The sequence below is a fragment of the Ranitomeya variabilis genome, chromosome 3 (genome assembly GCF_051348905.1).
Source record: "Ranitomeya variabilis isolate aRanVar5 chromosome 3, aRanVar5.hap1, whole genome shotgun sequence".
Taxonomy (NCBI): domain Eukaryota; kingdom Metazoa; phylum Chordata; class Amphibia; order Anura; family Dendrobatidae; genus Ranitomeya; species Ranitomeya variabilis.
The window spans coordinates 461754293-461773829 of record NC_135234.1 but is presented as its reverse complement, the minus strand read 5'-3'; the positions used below and the strand labels follow the sequence as shown (position 1 = coordinate 461773829).

The following is a 19537-nucleotide window of genomic DNA, read 5'->3' as shown; positions in this document are numbered from 1 at the left end:
TGCTCATATTTCTCTTGAAAATGTTTCTCAATATATGATGACTTCTGTCCAGCTTGCTTATATGTGATTTTTCGCTTGCTGGAAGTTCTGGGGTGCAGAGTGCGCCCCTCACATCGTGAGTCGGTATGGGGGTTCTTGTATTTTCTGCGTGGATGTTTTTGATAGTTTTTGTACTGACCGCACAGATCCCTTGCTATCTTCAGTCTATTTAGTGTTAGCGGGCCTCATTTGCTTAAACCTGTTTTTCATTACTACGTTTGTATTTTCCCCTTAACTCACCGTTATTATTTGTGGGGGGCTGTCTAAAACTTTGGGGTTATTTCTCTGAGGCAAGTGAGGCTTGCTTTCTCTCTAGGGGTAGTTAGTTCCTCAGGCTGTGAAGAGGCGTCTAGGTTTTTAGGTAACGCTCCACGGCTGCCTTTAGTGTGTTTGGATAGGATTAGGGTTGCGGTCAGTATAGTTTCCACATCCCCAGAGCTCGTCCTAATATTCAGGTTTACCTATCAGGTCAGTTTGGTGATCCTACCACCGGATCATAACAGTCTGCCGCTCATTACAGTTGTCCTCCGCTGAACAAAGCAATGCCGCCTGTTTAGTCCTGTAACCAATTTTGAACTGCATGTAGCCCACTTTATTATTTGGACCTACTAACTGTGTCTGCCACTCCTTACAGTTGTCCTCCGCTGAACAAAGCCATGCCACCTGTTTAGTCCTGTTACCAATTTTGAACTGCATTAAGCCTACTTACTTATTAGGGCCTCCAAACTGTGTCTGCCGCTCATTACAGTTGTCCTCCGCTGAACAAAGCAATGCCGCCTGTTTAGTCCTGTTACCAATTTTGAACTGCATTTAGCCCACTTTAATATTTGGGCCTACTAACTGTGTCTGCCACTCCTTACAGTTGTCCTCCGTTGAACAAAGCCATGCCGCCTGTTTAGTCCTGTTAACAATTTTGAACTGCATTTAGCCTACTTAATTATTTGGGCCTATATCTGTGTTTCCTCCTCATCCTGCCCATTGCCCAGCCACTGCTAGGTGAGTCTGCTGGTACATTGACCCAGACCACTACATTCCCCTTGCACTCTACACAGCCAGAATCTGACCCTGCTGAAAGTCAGGTTCCCCTTCCCGCATACTATACCACCTTACATGGGGACAAAGAGGTGCAGATGAAAGTGCAGGTTCCTTCATCAGGTGTGGGGGCATACTTGTTGGCGACGTCACTGGCACAGGGCCCCTCATAGTACGCAAAAGTGTCTCTGCCGGTGGGAGGCGCCACCCACCATCAAACACACCGCCGTACTATGAGGGGCCCTGTGCCAGTGCCAATGCCAACGAGTGGGCCCCCCCCCCCCTGCTTGCTCAGGATCACAGCACTTGCAAAGTTGAAATACTTACCTCTCCCTGCTCCACCGCCGTGACGTATTCTGCGTTTCCTGGGCCCACGAAAATCTTGAGCCAGCCCTACCCCCCCCACAACTTTAGCCAAATGACCCCCAGTTTTCAATGCCTAACTATTATTATAAAGTAAATTAAGATTGACAAGCTTCAGTAATAAGAATTGATGTTTTTGGCATTAAAATGGGCACTGTAGGTGTTTTCCTGTCCTCCACTCACTGCCGACTTTGATTCCCCATTGACTTGCATTGGGTTTTGTGTTTCAGTCGGCCCCCGATTTTACGCAATAATCGGCCGATTTCGCGAAACCCGACTCGATCCGAAAAAAGTAAAAGTCGCTCAACTCTAACGACAACCATATAAAAAAAGTGCAAGTGCATTATTAAATACTAAGTGTGTGCCAAGTGGCCATTTTCCTATTGCTGTATATGGATGTCAAAAATAAATAAGAAGGGAAGGAAGGAATTTTACCTATTGCTGTAGGAAACCAAAGAGGATCCTCGGTGTTATTGAGGGGTCTGACGATGCTTCCCTCCACCCCAACACACGTTTCGTGTTAACTTCCTCAGGGGGCGTGTTGTTTTCTTGATGTTTGGACAAGTGCCTCAATGGAGAAAGTGATATAATATGCTTAATGTGTCTGACACCCCAGACAAATTCCCCATCCCAAACTGGTATAATGAAGCAGCCACCAGTAAATGGGAATGAGCTGCACTGCAAGGTTTGGTCTCAGTGGGCCATGCATGAAAATTCAACAAAGTAGTTATTATTATTAGTATCAATGATAACAAAAAATGTAACAAACTATTACATACAAGAGTTGTACTGTTACTGAATATGCTTGTTATGGAAACGCCTATAAAACTTAGTTGATATGTAAAATATACTATCACCTTATAGATAAAAGGGTTTTCCTATAACATACAGTACACACCAAAAGTTTGGACACACCTTCTCATTTAAAGATTTTTCTGTATTTTCATGACTATGAAAATTGTACATTCACACTGAAGGCATCAAAACTATGAATTAACACATGTGGAACTATATACTTAACAAAAAAGTGTGAAACTACTGAAAATATGTCTTATATTCTAGGTTCTTCAAAGTATCCACCTTTTGCTTTGATGACTGCTTTGCACATTCTTGGCATTCTCTTGATGAGCTTCAAGAGGTAGTCACCGGAAATGGTCTTCCAACAATCTTGAAGGAGTTCCCAGAGATGCTTAGCACTTGTTGGCCCTTTTGCCTTCACTCTGCGGTCGAGCTCACCCCAAACCATCTCAATTGGGTTCAGGTCTGGTGACTGTGGAGGCCAGGTCATCTGGTGTAGCACCCCATCACTATCCTTCTTTGTCAAATAGCCCTTACACAGCCTGGACATGTGTTTGGGGTCATTGTCCTGTTGAAAAATAAATGACGGTCCAACTAAATGCAAACCAGATGAAATAGCATGCCACTGCAAGATGCTGTGGTAGCCATGTTGGTTCAGTATGCCTTCAATTTTGAATAAATCCCCAACAGTGTCACCAGTAAAGCACCCCCACACCATCACACCTCCTCCTCCATGCTTCACGGTGGGAACCAGGCATGTAGAGTACATCCGTTCACCTTTTCTGCGTAGCACAAAGACACGGTGGTTGGAACCAAAGATCTCAAATTTGGACTCATCAGACCAAAGCACAGTTTTACACTGGTCTAATGTCCATTCCATGTGTTCTTTAGCCAAAACAAGTCTTTTCTGCTTGTTGCCTGTCCTTAGCAGTGGTTTCCTAGCAGCTATTTTACCATGAAGGCCTGCTGCACAAAGTCTCCTCTTAACAGTTGTTGTAGAGATGTGTCTGCTGATAGAACTCTGTGTGGCATTGACCTGGTCTCTAATCTGAGCTGCTGTTAACCTGCGATTTCTGAGGCTGGTAACTCAGGTAAACTTATCCTCAGAAGTTGAGGTGACTCTTGGTCTTCCTTTCCTGCGGCGGTCCTCATGTGAGCCAGTTTCTTTGTAGCGCTTGATGGTTTTTGCCACTGCACTTGGGGACACTTTCAAAGTTTTCCCAATTTTTCGGACTGACTGACCTTCATTTCTTAAGGTAATGATGGCCACTCATTTTTCTTTACTTAGCTGCTTTTTTCTTGCCATAATACAAATTCTAACAGTCTATTCAGTAGGACTATCAGCTGTGTATCCACCAGACTTCTGCACAACACAACTGATGGTCCCAACCCCATTTATAAGGCAAGAAATCCCACTTATTAAACCTGACAGGGCACACCTGTGAAGTGAAAACCATTCCCGGTGACTACCTCTTGAAGCTCATCAAGAGAATGCCAAGAGTGTGCAAAGCAGTCATCAAAGCAAAAGGTGGCTACTTCGAAGAACCTAGAATATAAGACATTATTTCAGTTGTTTCACACTTTTTTGTTAAGTATATAATTCCACATGTGTTAATTCATAGTTTTGATGCCTTCAGTGTGAATGTACAATTTTCATAGTCATGAAAATACAGAAAAATCTTTAAATGAGAAGATGTGTCCAAACATTTGGTCTGTACTGTATGTTAACTAAATCTCTGGACACTGGGGACCCTACCGATCACTAGAATAGGGTGGCTCAAACCCCACTCCACCTTATAGCACAACTGCACAGAGGAGAAGTTGACAGAGTGATGGTCTTCGGGAGGCCAGCTGTTCTAGTTAATGCCTATGTGGGGTCATCCTATATGCGCCATCCTCTTTTTAGTTGGCTGCAGTGATGTGCCTCTGCATGTGATCGCTCTCAGTCCCTCTCTGACCTGAGAGGTGTAGGGCAGGAGACCAGTACTTGGCTGTAGCAGTCACATATGTAGATGACATGTTATTGCTGTAACCAAGTAAACAGAGGACTCTGCGGAGCAGCAAACCAAAAGTGCTGAAATAGTGGGGGATTTATCAATTAAGAACTGTGTCTTTCAGTACTGTAAAGCAGTTACCTCTTTGCCCATTTTTTCTAAATTAGATAAACACTAAAATATATAATATACAGATATACATTAAAAAACTTATTGACTCACATTTACTTAGACTTGCATATCTAGATTGAGTGAACAGCGCAAATTAATTAATGGGTATTTAACTCAGTGACCTTAGCCAATTTCCTCATATTTTATTTTTTTTAATTTGGTGACTGTTGAGAAAAGATAAAAATTTTAGGGCTACTTTCTTGCGCTTTATCATTTGCAAGTAAGAAAAAATTGTGCAAATTAGGAAATCTGGGTGAACGTTCAGGCCGTCTGCAGCTGGTTAGGGTAGTTCGCTGCACACTGTTTTATTATTGCGTTCATTGTATGAACAGTATGCAAACAGCTCCATCTATTGATCATTACAGGCAGCCAATATATATTATTTCACGCGCAAACTATTTATATACACTTGTAGCTCTCACAATGGCAAGTCCAGCCATACCCATACCTGATAGATTCCCCTTTAAAAGTAACCTCCCATTAGGTTCATCCTATCCAAACCACAGTTTAAGAGAAAACAGTTTGAAAACCCAATTGGGCCGATGACATCTCTGGCCAGCTTCACTCCAGCTGATTGACAGGTCTCTTACATGTGTCTCCATAAGTCATGGAGAACGGGGAACGGGGTAGGGATAAGCCAGCCAAAAAATTTGATTGGACTAGTCGGGTCTCTACTTATAGTCCCTGGCCGGATTTTCATACTATGGTTTCTATGAAACAATGCAGAGTTTCAGAGTGAAAAATACCTGTCTGTAATTGCACAGCCAGACTCTGATTGATGCTGCTAGTGGCAGCATAAATCTAATGGCAGGTTTCCAGGAATCTGTAAGACAATTAAAAGTTCTGTGGAAGAAAAACTAAGCTTTGCCTGCAATAAAGATATATTAAAAATAATCTGTCAGAAGGATCAATACCTCCCCCCATCAAACTGTTTAAATAGTCATGCTGCTCTGTGAAAGTTAATGTCATCCACACCTCTACTTATGCAATCTGTTTCTCCCTGCCTGAAAAATATGCAAATGAAGTTTAAGTGCTCTGGGTGTGTCAAAGCACTTCCCAAACCTCTGGCTCTAGGGCACTTTTCCCCAGCAAGCCCCACCTTCCTTTGCTTCTCTGACAGCCCCATCGTGATGTAGTCAAGCAGAGGAAAGTGGTTCAGGATGGGGAGTAAAGGAAGGAAGGCACTCATATTGGGCCAATAATAAAACATCTGCAAACAAAAGCAACAGGTTTGCCCCTTTCAGCTCATTATATTTCAGATTTAAATTTAAGTACATACAAGATACAATAACAAGTGTTTTTCACTTCCACAATGTTTTCTACAAGACTAGTCAAACATGTAGAGCAAAAAGTTGTTAACAGATGTAAGATGAACTGTGAATGCTGTCCACAAGAAATGACAAATATGTGATATATTTCTAGATGTTTCAAGTGGAAACAAACTGCGAATGATGCTTCAGAAAAGAGAAGGTGAGTCTGTTTCTGCCTATAATCCTAGTTAAAGAATTGCACTGCAATCTTTCTAAGACAACATGACACTTACTGACTCGCTCTCTTTGCGCTCTACGATTCCACTGTTATTTCTCCTAAAAGTGTATGAATAATTTTAGAACTGTGTGGTATCACTTCGGGGTGTGTCCCTGACACTGGCCAATGACACTATCAGACAGAGCGTGGGCCACACCTCTTTGACAAGGCAAATGGTAATACCCAGTTGTCAATTTATTCATAACATAGGACCGTCACAACAGAGAGTTATGACAGACAACATAGTTAACACAGTAGTGATGATCTAAAATTGCTCCAGATTACTTTATGAAGGATAATAATTCCTACTATATCAGGAATTGTGACAGCTCAAAATGAACGTTGTGTAGCGTGAATAAAAGACAGACTCGGTAATTGCAAATATAGAGAAAACATTCTTCATAATTTGGGTCATGGGACAAGGATGATGAGTCAAGGCCGGACTGGGACAAAGTATTTTTTGTGCTCCAAGCAGATGAGGCCATTGGCGCCCCCTTCTCCTCTAATAGGACCCCTATCGCCCATTTCCAAATAGGTCAGTTAGTCAGGTAACAAGCTTTGACAACTGCTCTCACTCGGATTACCACCACAGTCAGAAGCATAAATAATCATTTACATTCAGGTATCTTACAGGAGATGTATTCTCTGATTGGAATTGTTCTCATCCCTTTCTTCTCCATCTGTTCCAGACTTCATGATGACTTTTTACATCCATAGCTTGGCTCTGTAGACATCCCTAGTCTCTGGCCTTCTGCACTACATCCCAAAATGGTGCCCTTACAAATAACAGTGTGATTAGAATGATCCCTGTATAAAAAATATCCACCCATGCAGTGTCCCTGAATAAATAATTGCTGCTCACAGAATATAACCCTTGAAATATCACTCCTGTGTTACACCGACTGCTCCTATAAAATATTACCTCCACACCTTCCCCCTGTATGACCTATAACTGGCATACAGTCCACTATGTGGCAATTCACTCACGTGACAGCACAGAGAGGTAGAAAAAAATGGGAACACCATCTCTTTAAGTCCTTGTTGGTTTATTGTCAGGCAGAATAAACCAACCCATGGGAACAAAAATTCAGCTTTTCTGGCTACAACAGGAACAAAACAATAAAAGGAAAACAATAATGGTGCAACACAGTCCGTATGGTGCGGGCGGCACCCTGCTCTGGAGCAGTACAGGTTCAGTCTGTGCTTGACGAGCCACAAAACCTCTGGAGACTCCTCTTCCAGGCTAGCCGAACGCAGACTGCCTATAGAGCTCGGTTATTTAAACCTAAGCCTGTGTTTTCCCATCATGTGATTGATCGCATGATCATGACCTCACGCAGGTCCTGGCAGGTCTGCCAGGGAAGATAAAGTGGACCTTCTCCCACCCGCTCCATGAAGGTCCACATAAAACCAGCCCTTTTATGCAACTTAACCCTCACAACACATAGTATGCCGGAGAAAAATGCTCTGGTTTCATATCACTGACGCCGTTAAGCGCAGTGACACGCATCTCCCCTCTACCACCCTGCCAGTGACTCTGTCGTCACAGCTATTATGAACCATACACATGTACAGTATAAATTCAGTCTGCTCCCATAAGCATCTATCGGTTAGCCAAGCCAGCTGTCATATTAACAACCAGTTTGGGGGAACCAGTACAAAGCGAGTGAATCCCATCCCTGCTTGCAGACAGACCGCTGAGTTATGTTAGTAGGTCACGGACACTGTGGCCCTGGGTGCCTGTGCTATGGCCATCACTATGCTGCACTGCTGAATGCAGTGACTAACTAAGAAAGGTGCAGGGCACCCTTGAGATATACAGAAAAAAACAAAAAGGATGGCCTTGGTCTAGTATCAAGAGAGAAAGACAATGAATTGCAAAAAAAAGACCTAAAAAAATATTCTTTAATGACAATAATTAAAATTAGGACTAGAAACCACACATAACAAACAACCAATGGCAGGGAACCCAAAAATAGGATCAGATAGTCGTTAAATACAGATAATCACTAAAAAGGAAAAGGGCTAGGGAAGATAGACGTGCCTCACCCTACTAAGTTCCCTTGAAATATAGTTAATAGTAATAATATTTTTTTCAAATTGTGCCCCTTCCCGAGGGACGTATGAGGTAGCATCCCACAAGGTCGCTTACCTTTTGTCCTGGCCCTGAGTCCTATTTATACATAGGAAGAGACCTGCAGAGTCAGATGAGGGCAGCTGAAGGGAACCTACCTCTGACTAGTCATTCTCGCCACCTATTTTAAAGTATGTTTTCACTTAAAACTAAACATATGTGCACACAACGCTTTTTTCCATCTACTTAAAAAATGACTTTGTTTGTCGAAATCAAAAATCCATGTTACGTGTATGTTATAATAGAGCCTATTACTCATTCATGCAGCCTGTTTTTGGACAGCACGTAGCATCTTTGCAGGTTCCCATTTATGGCTTTTCTGATGATGGACATGACATAATCCTTGGATGAATATTTCAGTTAGTGGAACTACTGTATATCTGTACACAGCTTTTTTTTTAATCTTGATGTCAAGTATGTCACGCAATAATCTCAGATTTTCATTTGTATTCCTTATCGCCTGGAATCAGCTAAGGAACCTGCAAAAACGATTGTATCCGTAGATGGGAATAAAGCCAATGAGTTTCTGAATACACTAAAGCGATCAAAGCGCCAGCTCTGGGATAGGAGTCGCCCTGAGGTGCAGCAGTGGTACCAACATTTCCTCTACATGGGCTTTGATGAAACAGTAAGTTTTGCTAAATGCTGCGTGCTATCTTTATAGATTAAAATCACGATCATACTGGAAATGTTCATTATCTAATATGTTGATATCTCCTGAAACTTGCTTATACATGAAATTAAACATGAAATTATGCAAAAGAATATTAACCTAAATATCCACAATTATCTACTTCTGCCCAAGTGAGCTGAGGTGTCACACTTTTAATTTACTGTTATACTATATCTATTTTCCCGTACTTATTAATGCTTGGAAATTGTGGGATATTAAAAAGATGGATCTCAATAATCAAAATATTCAAAATATTCATTAATTACTTGCATTTGTGAATATTTCACAGGGGGTTCTCAAGAGAAATTTATTTAACCAGTTCATGACCTTGCGATTTTCCGTATTTCCACTTTCGTTTTTTTTCTCCCCTTCTTCCAAGAGCCCTAAATTTTATATTTTCCCATCAATATAGTCATACGAAGGCTTGTCTTTTGCTAGAAGAGTTGAACATTTGAATGACACAATTGATTTTACCATATAGTGTATTGGAAAATGGAAAAAAAAAGTGTGGTGAAATCACAAAGAAAGTGCAATTCCATAATAGCTTTTTGGATTGTTTATTTACTTATTTATTTACCGTATATACTCGAATATAAGCCGAGAATTTCAGCCCATTTTTTTAGGCTGAAATTGCCCCTCTCCGCTTATACTTGAGCCATTACCAGGGGTCGGCAGGGGAGGGGGAGCGAAGCTGTGTAATAATACTCACCTGCTCCTGCATGTCTTTTCCCCGGCGCCAGCAGCTTGTTCCTGTAGTGAGCGGTCACATGGTACCGCTCATTACAGTAATGAATATGGACCCGACTCCACTCCCATAGGGGTGGAACCACATATTCATTACTGTAATGAGCGGTACCATGTGACCGCTCACTACAGGAAGAAGCTGCCGGCACCGGGGAACCGACGTGCAGGGACCGCGCCAGGAGCAGGTGAGTATAACGAAGTGTGCGATATTCACCTGTTCCCCGTTCCACCGCCGGCCGCTGCTGCACCTTCCCCGTCCTCTGCAGTGACGTTCAGGTCAAAGGGCGCGATGACGTGATTAGTGCGCGCTGCCCTCTGCCTGAACAGTCAGTGCAGAGGACGGGAAAGACACAGCGGCATTCATCGGTGGAACGGGGAGCAGGTGAATATAGCAAATGCCGAGGGCCTGAGAGGTGAGCATGTCATTTTTTTTTTTAATCGCAGCAACAGCATATGGGGCAAATATCTGTATGGAGCATCTTATGGGGCAATGTGCAGCATTATATGGGGCAATTATCTGTATGGGGCCATGTGCAGCATTATATGGGGCAAATATCTGTATGGAGCATCTTATGGGGCCATGTGCAGCATTATATGGGGCAATTATCTGTATGGGGCCATGTGCAGCATTATATGGGGCAAATATCTGTATGGGGCCATGTGCAGCATTATATGGGGCAAATATCTGTATGGAGCATCTTATGGGGCCACGTGCAGCATTATACGGGGCACATATCTGTATGGGGCCATGTGCAGCATTATATGGGGCAAATATCTCTATGGAGCATCATATGGGGCCATGTGCAGCATTATATGGGGCAAATATCTCTATGGAGCATCTTATGGGCCCATAATCAGCATTTGTGCAGCATTATATGAGGCAAATATCTGTATGGAGCATCTTATGGGGCCATGTGCAGCATTATATGGGGCAAATATCTGTATGTAGCATCTTATGGGGCCATGTGCAGCATTATATGGGGCAAATATCTGTATGGGGCCATGTGCAGCATTATATGGGGCAAATATCTGTATGGAGCCACGTGCATTATATGGGGCAAATATCTGTATGGGGCCATGTGCAGCATTATATGGGGCAAATATCTCTATGGAGCATCTTATTGGGCCAAGTGCAGCATTATATGGGGCAAATATCTCTATGGAGCATCTTATGGGGCCATATGCAGCATTATATGGGGCAAATATCTCTATGTAGCATCTTATGGGGCCATGTGCAGCATTATATGTGGCAAATATCTCTATGTAGCATCTTATGGGGCCATGTGCAGCATTATATGGGGCAAATATCTCTATGGAGCATCTTATGGGGCCATAATCATCATTTGTGGAGCATTATATGGGGCATATTTTAATATGGAGCATCTTATGAAGAACTGTATGGAGAATTATATGGGCGTATTTTGTATGGGGCATCTTATGGGGCCCATCATAAACTGTATGGAGAATTATATGGGGCGTATTTTGTATGGATCATCTTATGGGGCCATCATGAACTGTATGCTGCATTATATGGGGCTCCTGATTCAATATGGATATTCAAAAACACTTAACCTACTGATGTCTCAATTAATTTTACTTTTATTGGTATCTATTTTTATTTTTGAAATTTACCAGTAACAGCTGCATTTTCCACCCTAGGCTTATACTCGAGTCATTAAAGGGAACCTGTCACCACGTTTTTGGAAGATGGGATAAAAATAGCGTTAAATAGGGGCAGAGGTGGGCGTTACATTAGTGTGTGTGTTATGCGTTTATTACCCACCTAAGTTGCCGAAATAACTTTGCAAAGTCTCCGTTTTCGCCTGTCAATCAGGCTGGTCAGGTCACATGGGCGTGGTGTCTTCACCCAGATTTGGCGTAGTTTTCCGTTGGTGGCGTAGTGGTGTGCGCATGCCCAAAGTCCGGAATCCTCTTCCAGGGGATTTAAAATAGCACGGTGTTCGTTATTGCATTGGTGATCGGTGGGCGCGGCCATCTTCCTTTGGCCGCGCGTGCGCAGAAGCGGCGCTCTGCTGGCCGCGGCTTCAGGAAAATGGCCGCGGGATGCCGCGCGTGCGCAGATGGATATCGCGGCGGCCATTTTCCTGAAGCCGCGGCCAGCAGAGCGCCGCTTCTGCGCACGCGCGGCCAAAGGAAGATGGCCGCGCCCACCGATCACCAATGCAATAACGAACACCGCGCTATTTTAAATCCCCTGGAAGAGGATTCCGGACTTTGGGCATGCGCACACCACTACGCCACCAACGGAAAACTACGCCAAATCTGGGGGAAGACAACGCCCATGCGACCTGACCAGCCTGATTGACAGGCGAAAACGGAGACTTTGCAAAGTTATTTCGGCAACTTAGGTGGGTAATAAACGCATAACACACACACTAATGTAACGCCCACCTCTGCCCCTATTTAACGCTATTTTTATCCCATCTTCCAAAAACGTGGTGACAGGTTCCCTTTAAGTTTTCCCAGTTTTTTGTGGCAAAATTAGGGATCTCAGCTTATACTTGGGTCGGCTTATACTCGAGTATATACGGTATGTCCTCTACATGATAAAACTGTCCAGGCAATATGATTCTCCAGGTCAGTGCAAGTATGCAGATACCAAACATGTATAGATTTTTTTTTATTTAAGTGGTGAAACAAAATTCCAAAATTTGTAAGAAAAAAAAATTCCGCTTGTGGCACCCTTTTCCGAGCCCTGTAATGTTTTAAATTTTCAGTATCTGGGGCTGTGTGAGTGCTTACATTTTGCGCTCTGAGCTGACATTTTTACTGATACCATTTTGAGGTAGATACAATGTTTTGATTACCTCTTATTGCATTTTATTGCAATGTTGAAGTGGCCAAAAAATTTAATTTTGGAGTTTTGATTTTTTTTCTCGTTACTCCATTTACCAATCAAATTAATTTATTATATATTTTCATAGATCAGACATTTCTGAATGCAGCAATACCAAATATGTGTATTGATTTTCAATGAGGCAAAACAGGGTGATTTGAATTTCTGTGTATTTTTTCAAAAATGTTTTTCAAAACATTTTTTCACACTTTTTACTGACTACAATAGTTTCCTTAGGAGACTTGAAGCTGTGATCGTCCGATCACTTGTGCTTAAGCTCTGCTAACTATAGCATAAATGACAATCTCCGTTGAACGTCGGCCATGAGCCGACGATCTCCTGCAAATGCCGACCATGAGCCGGCATTCACAAGAGATTCAAAATGAGTGGCATGAGGGTCAACAGCAGACCCCTGGCTGTAATCACAACTCATTGGCGTCCCACAATCATGTGACAGGGGCATCCTGCAATCACGTGACATGGACACCAATGGGTGGGATTAATGATTGATGTGCTTCCGGCAGGAGCCACCAGCGGTATTTAAAGAAGCCATCAAATGCGGGGAAAGTTGCGAGCTTGATGTGGAAGCCTATATCAAAGGCAGGAACATGACCTTTGACGTAATTATTAGAGATGGGCGGTCACCTGGTTGTCCAGGTACAACGGGTTTGGCTGAACAGTTAAAAAAAAGTTTAGGTACCAGAACAGTACCTGGACCCTAACTTGGACCCCATTCACTTGAATGGGGAGCACGAACATTCAGTGTTTGCCATGCTGTCATGTGCATGACAGCGCAACAAACACTGCTTCTGTTTAGCAGTAAAACCATTACTGCCAGTAAGAGAAACGAACAAATGACAGCATAAGCCCGCAGCTGCGATTGAAGGTATAAAGTGTACCTCTGGTCACTGGCTTGGGCTGACGGGACTATGGGAGTATTCATCAGCTGGCACCTGTGATCTAAAGACATAATTTTAAAAAAAATGGCGTGGGTTCCCCCAGTATTTTTGATAACCAGCCAGGCAAAACTGTATTTTTGTATATTGACCCCCCCCAGCCTAAAAATAGCAGCCCACTGTTGCCCAAAAAAGGCACATCTATTAGATGCACCAATTCTGGAGCTTTGCCTGGCTCTTCCCACTTGCTCTGTAGCGGTGGCAAGTGGGGTAATATTTATGGGGTTGATGTCACCTTTGTATTGTCCGGTGATATGCTATTTTTAGGCTGGTGTGGCTGTATCCATGGCCGCTTACCAGCCTGAGAATACCAGCCCCCAGCTGTTTATTTAAATAATTAAAAAAAAAACATATGTGGGGACCCCTCTATTCTTGATAATCAGCTTTGCTAATGCTGACAATTGAGGTTTTCAGCCCTAGTTGTCAGTTTTGCCTGGCTGGTTATCAAAAATACAAGGGAACTCATGAATACTCCCATCAGCCGCCACCTGCTCTCATTGTTATTAGTGGCAGCAAGTGCAGCGCCCCAGAGTCCTGGTCTTTGCAGTACTGATGCTCCGCCGCTAAGGGGGGCTATGGTATGTCTGATGGCACTGAAGGAGTTCATCTGACCAGGTATCACAGACACCAATATATTTCACAGTCTGGCCTCCAGGCGGAGCTAAGTGTTCTATTTATTAGGCCACTCCTCACAATCTGGTAAAACTGGGGGTTAGGCAGGAAGTTAGAAAAGAAAGCTGACTGGGTTGGAACCAGGCAACACATTGTGGCAGAGGGTGTTGTAGGGGAAGATTCGGAGGGGTCCCTGTCAGGGGTGGGATCCTGACAGAGGCCTATCAACCAGAGAGAACGTTACGGGACCGTGCCTGCACGATATAGCGGTGGTACCCCAAGGAAGGACAAGAAGCGAGGTTTATTGTGCTGAGTGAGAAACGAGATCAACGCAGCAAGGAGAATACCAGTAGGAGTCGTGCTGTAAGACGAGGCAACATCCTATTGAGGCGCATAACCGGTGGCCGGAACGCCGAGGAAGTATAGAGCTCCAAGCCAAACTTCAAACCTACGGCAGGACAGTCAGTTACAGGCGGGCTGTCTCACCCAGACCCAGGAAGACACAGGGGGGTAACAACAGGAGTGGGGCGACGCTGGAGTCCCGGAAGAGCTCCGAGCCTCCCCGTCATACGGGTGCATCCTAACCGTAAGATCAGGGGGACGTAGAGGGAGAACATCAGAATCGAGTTGTGAGGGAACAAGAGAAACAGACACAACAGTTGTGGGGTACTATCCCGTAAGCACAGCAGGGGAGGACCACAACACACAAGCGCAGGAAGGTAGGCACAGTTTTCCACCTGCAAAGGGAACTCTGGAGGTGCCATCGGATCGGCCGGACTTGCGCAGCCTGGTTAACCGTATTCCGGACTGAGGACTCAGAAGCCTTCAGTAAAGAGGTAAAGAGACTGCAACCTGTTGTCCTCGTTATTGACTGCGTCCGGCACTACACCGCACCATAACATCAGCACCATACCACCATCTTTTATTGTGCGCCCCTCAGCAGGGTCACGGACCGGGTCTAGCCACCGTGACAACCCCAGAGCAGAGACTCAGAGGCCCGGTACCGGGTACCCCTCGGCCCTGTGGCAGTGGGGGCGCTGCACAAGAATAGGCTGATAGGAGCAGTAGTCATCTGACAGTGTGGAAATGGCGGCTGTCTTACCGGCGGTAAGGATTCTACATCCGATCAGAAGCAGTGTTTGCTGTGCTGTCATGTGCATGTGTGAGTCCACAGCTGTGATCAGAGGTAAAAAGTTTACCTTAGGTCGCTGACGTAGGCTGATGGGACTATTGCTCCCATCAGCTTACGCCTGCTGCTGGTGTTTGGGGTCAAACCTAAACAGTAACACTGACTTTCTGGTGAAGTCTGTTTTCGGTGTCCGTGCCTGAACAGTAGGTTTAGGACATCAAATTTTACTGTTCAGGTTCGCCCATCTCTAGTAATTATAAGTCAGAAGTAGTGAAGGGGTTAATCCTGTAATGCGCATTTGTGTGATATCTCTTTAGTGTCACATGTGGCTGCTACAGCCAATCACTGGACTCAGTGTTCTCCTGACAGTGCCCAGGAAAGATGAATTTACCCCGAAGTGTTATCATGAACAAGCATTCCTAGAAACACTCATTTTATGATAATTTTTAAAGCTAAACTGTTTGCCAATCTACTAATGAACGAGTAAAACACTTGTTCATTGGGTGAAGTGATTTTTTGTGCTGAATAAAAAATAATCGTTCTTGGCAGCACATTGTCCTGTGTAACCAGGACTCATGCTGTAGAGAACGATGGCACCAGTGTGCACTGAGCGATCCATTACCATTGATAAGTGTACATAATTTACAAATGTCTGCCTTGTAAATTAACTATTAAATGATGATCAGTATATTTTACCGATTGACAGTTGTTTAGTGCCACCAGTCGTCTGTATAAACCACGAGGTGGGAAACCTCAGGCCCACGGGCCATTCACAATCCACGATGACGTTTTGTTTTGCCCCGGGCAGATTCCTGGGGACCACAGTGCTTGGGCTGGCAGCTGTGTTTAGATAACCACCGGTATTTTAATATCATCTTGCTCTGTGAGCATGCGCAAACAGCATTCGCCACTGACTGCTGAGGCGAGTGCAATGAAAGATTACGTCCTGACTCCTGACACAAGTGCCAGCATTAGGATGTACTTTGTGGGTGGAGTTAGAACATAATTTGTACAGCCCTCGAAGGATGGTATAAATAATATTCAGAAGACCCTTGGCCAAAAAAAAGGTTCCCCACCCCTGGACTATAAACAGACTCTTAGTGGCTTAAGTGGTCACATGCTGTACCTGGGACATCATTGTTGCTGAACATGTCAACAAAGTATATAGAAAAAATCCACTGGGCGAAGAAAGGAATGGCACTCACTGTCCCATAAAATGTCCTTTATTTGGATTCACATAACAAGAGAGGCAGGAGAGCTTCTAGTGGAGATGTAATGGACGACGGCCGTTTCACACAGGTGTGTGCTTCTACGGGACCCGTAGAATCGCACACCTGCGCGAAGCAGCCGTCGTCTATTGCGTCTCTAGAAGCTCTCCTGCCTCTGTTGTTATGTGAATCCAAATAAAGGACATTTTATGGGACGGTGAGTGCCATTTCTTTCTTCGCCCAGTGGATTTGAACATTTTCTTTATATTTCTTCATTTGATTTGGCACCCGTGTCCCTTGAGTCTGCACCGTGTTAAAATCCCAGAATATTGCAGCTGTGCCGAGTCATCTGTGTTCTTTCCTAGCACTTATTCAAAGTATATAGATTAGTAAATCAGTTCTTTTCACACCATTCATTGATCATAGTGTAAACATTTATGGTGTTATTTGCACACAAAAAAGTAGAAAATTCTTATATACATTGATGAAGTGTAAACATACACCATATTTTCTCAACGCAGAAATATGAAGACGATGCAGATTACTGGATGAACCAACGCCGTGCTGGGACAGAATACTATGGAGGTTTTCACCACCACCACTATGATGAAGATGCACCAATTGGACCACGCAATCCCAACACTTTCCGACATGGAGCTGCGGTGAATTATGATGATTATTAGTCCTATCCTGAAAAAAAAGGGGATGCAGTAGACAAATCTTTCTATCTCACTGGCAAAAATGTATTCTTTAGTAGTGAACATGTGGGGTTGGTTAAAAAGAATAGCTAAGATCCATGTAACTGTCTCATATTTTTATGCTGTTGCATCACTCATACCATAATTTATGCATGGTTACATTTAGTAAAGCTAAAAAATAGTTGTGCAAATTAAAGGGGTTTCCCACAAAAGTTGATTTTAATCAATAGATCTTGGATTAATAATAATTTCCACAATTGGACGTGATTAAGTTAAATGTTCCTGTGCTGAGATAATCTTATAAATGTGTCCCTGCTGTGTACTGTGTATTGGCTGTGTCTGACTGTACAGGGACATGGTCTGATCATATCACAGCTCCTGACACGGAGAGGACACAAAAGAGTATACAGACAGGACAGTATGTGATCGCAGCTGATTCTTTTTGTGAGGTAAAACATTTCTTGCTTGTTTTTAAACAATGGTTTACCCCAAAGAAAGAATAATTTGTGATATCATATTGCAATATCTGTACACGTTTTTCCTCCCCCTCTGCCCTGGAGATGTGGTATGATCAGACCATGTCCCTGTACAGAGACTGACACGGCCATTACACAGTACACAGCAGGGGCAGATTTATAAGATTATCTCAGCACAGGGACATTTTATTTTAAACACATTCAATAGTGGAGCTTATTATTATTTCAAGATCTAGTGATTAAAGTAAACCTGTCCGCAAGATTTTGCTAAATAAACTACAGACACTGTCAGGTTGGCGCTGTTATACTGATTAGAATGATACCTGGGTTGATGAAATCCGTCTTGCGGTTGTTGTTTAATCTTTATTTGCAGATTTCAGTTAATGAGATTCCCGTGCTTCAGGGCGGCCTGTGGGGGGCGGTCTTTATGTGGTGCTCTGCTTACATATTCATCCTTATGGGCTAGTGACAGGTCACTGATCCTTCACTGACCTGCCTCCTATTTTACATACTGTATGTCTTATTGTTTAAAAACATTAAAAAAATTAAATTCATCATGCAGGCGGTGGCACCGGCGATGTAGCATTATACAATCTATAATATCCATATTTTCATTTGATTTTGTCATATAAATTTCTTGAGAAAAAAAATTATCTTAATCAAAATGGTGCCAGGATAGATGCTACTGCGCAGGCGCTGCCACTGGTGCCATTTTGCTAGAGTAAAAAATATTGGCTCCATCAAGATGGCTCCGGCAGCACCTGTGCAATAGCATAATTCGCAAAGAGATACATGCTACTGCACAGGCGCCACCACCATTTTGCTAGATATAAAATATAAATTTGCTCCATCAAAATGCCACCATTTTGATTAAGATAATTTTATTTAATTTTTTTTTCTCAAGAAAGTTATATGACAAAATCAAATGAAAATATGGCTATTATAGATCGTATCATGCTTAAGCGCAGGTCACGGGAGGATCAATGACCTGTCATTAGCCATACAGCTGAATACCTACCTAATCAGGCCGCCTCGGAGCACGAGCATATTCTTAACTGAAAACTACAAATAAAGATTAAGCAACAACCACAAGACTGATTTCATCAACCCAGGTATAATTTTCATCAGTATAACGGCACCAACCTGACACTGTAGGTTACTCAGCACAATCCTGCTGACAGGTTCACTTTAAAATTAACTTTTGTTCATGGGAAAACCCCTTTAAGCTATTGTCATATCACATTTAGGACCCTATGTCACAAGTATACGTTGAGAGGATCTCTTGGTGTATACCGCTGATGGCACTCTTTCGGCCTAGGTCAGGTGAAAGAAGCCCTACGGATATGTTCTGTGTATATAGCAGGAAATGCCGGGCTTAACACGGTGTAAAGACGCCTTAGTGATATAAAAAAAACACACTGATGTTTCTGACGCACAAAGACAAATGGTGCTTGTATTCTTTTATAAGTTTTCATTAAAATAAAACATCTATATGTAAAGATGGTTTCCTTTTATTTATTTATATATCAAATGATGCAAAGTACCAATAAATCTAGTGAATCTATGTAGCATTTTGAGCAGCAATACTTTAATCCTTCGTCCATGATACCTGGCCCGAGCAGCGAAGCCTTTCAACTGAGCTGACCGCTTCATACACGCGTATGAACAGTTAGTTCAGGTCCAGTTCTATTCTGGACTTTTCGGAACCTCCAGTACTGACTAGGTCTCTCAACAGCATAGAAAAACCTACCAGAAACAAAATGAGCATAAACCCTGAAGTAACTAAATAAGTAAAATGCAAAGGTGCATTTAAATAATATAGGGTTCTTATTAAAACTGTTTTTGGACAAAAAAGCATAAAAGCCATCCCACCAACGGCAAGGTGACCCTTTTCAGGACTGTCCTACACTGTCTAATATTAAAACCTTACCATGTGCCAGAAGTGATCTGTGTGAATAAGGGCAGACAAAGAACTATGTCTCAAACTCTGGACACCTCAGCCTTGGGAAGCTTTTTAACCCATTCCCGACATGCGCCGTACATATATGGCGCTGCGGGAGCTGCATTCCCGCAAACAGCAGTACGGGGCCACGGTTGCATGGGCGATCAGGTGTGGGTGTGGTGGG

General features: G+C 43.2%; 1 protein-coding gene across 1 annotated transcript in view; it reads left to right on the top strand.

The window, feature by feature from the left end:
• Positions 1-18910, top strand: part of ECRG4 (ECRG4 augurin precursor) — a 78918-nt gene extending 60008 nt beyond the window's left edge. Inside the window, exons 3-5 of the mRNA XM_077296606.1 lie at positions 5820-5867; positions 8529-8686; positions 16759-18910. Coding sequence (XP_077152721.1) covers positions 5820-5867; positions 8529-8686; positions 16759-16920 — 368 coding nt within the window. The 3' untranslated portion in view covers positions 16921-18910. The remainder of the gene's footprint in view (positions 1-5819; positions 5868-8528; positions 8687-16758) is intronic.
• The last annotated feature ends 627 nt before the right edge of the window (positions 18911-19537 follow it).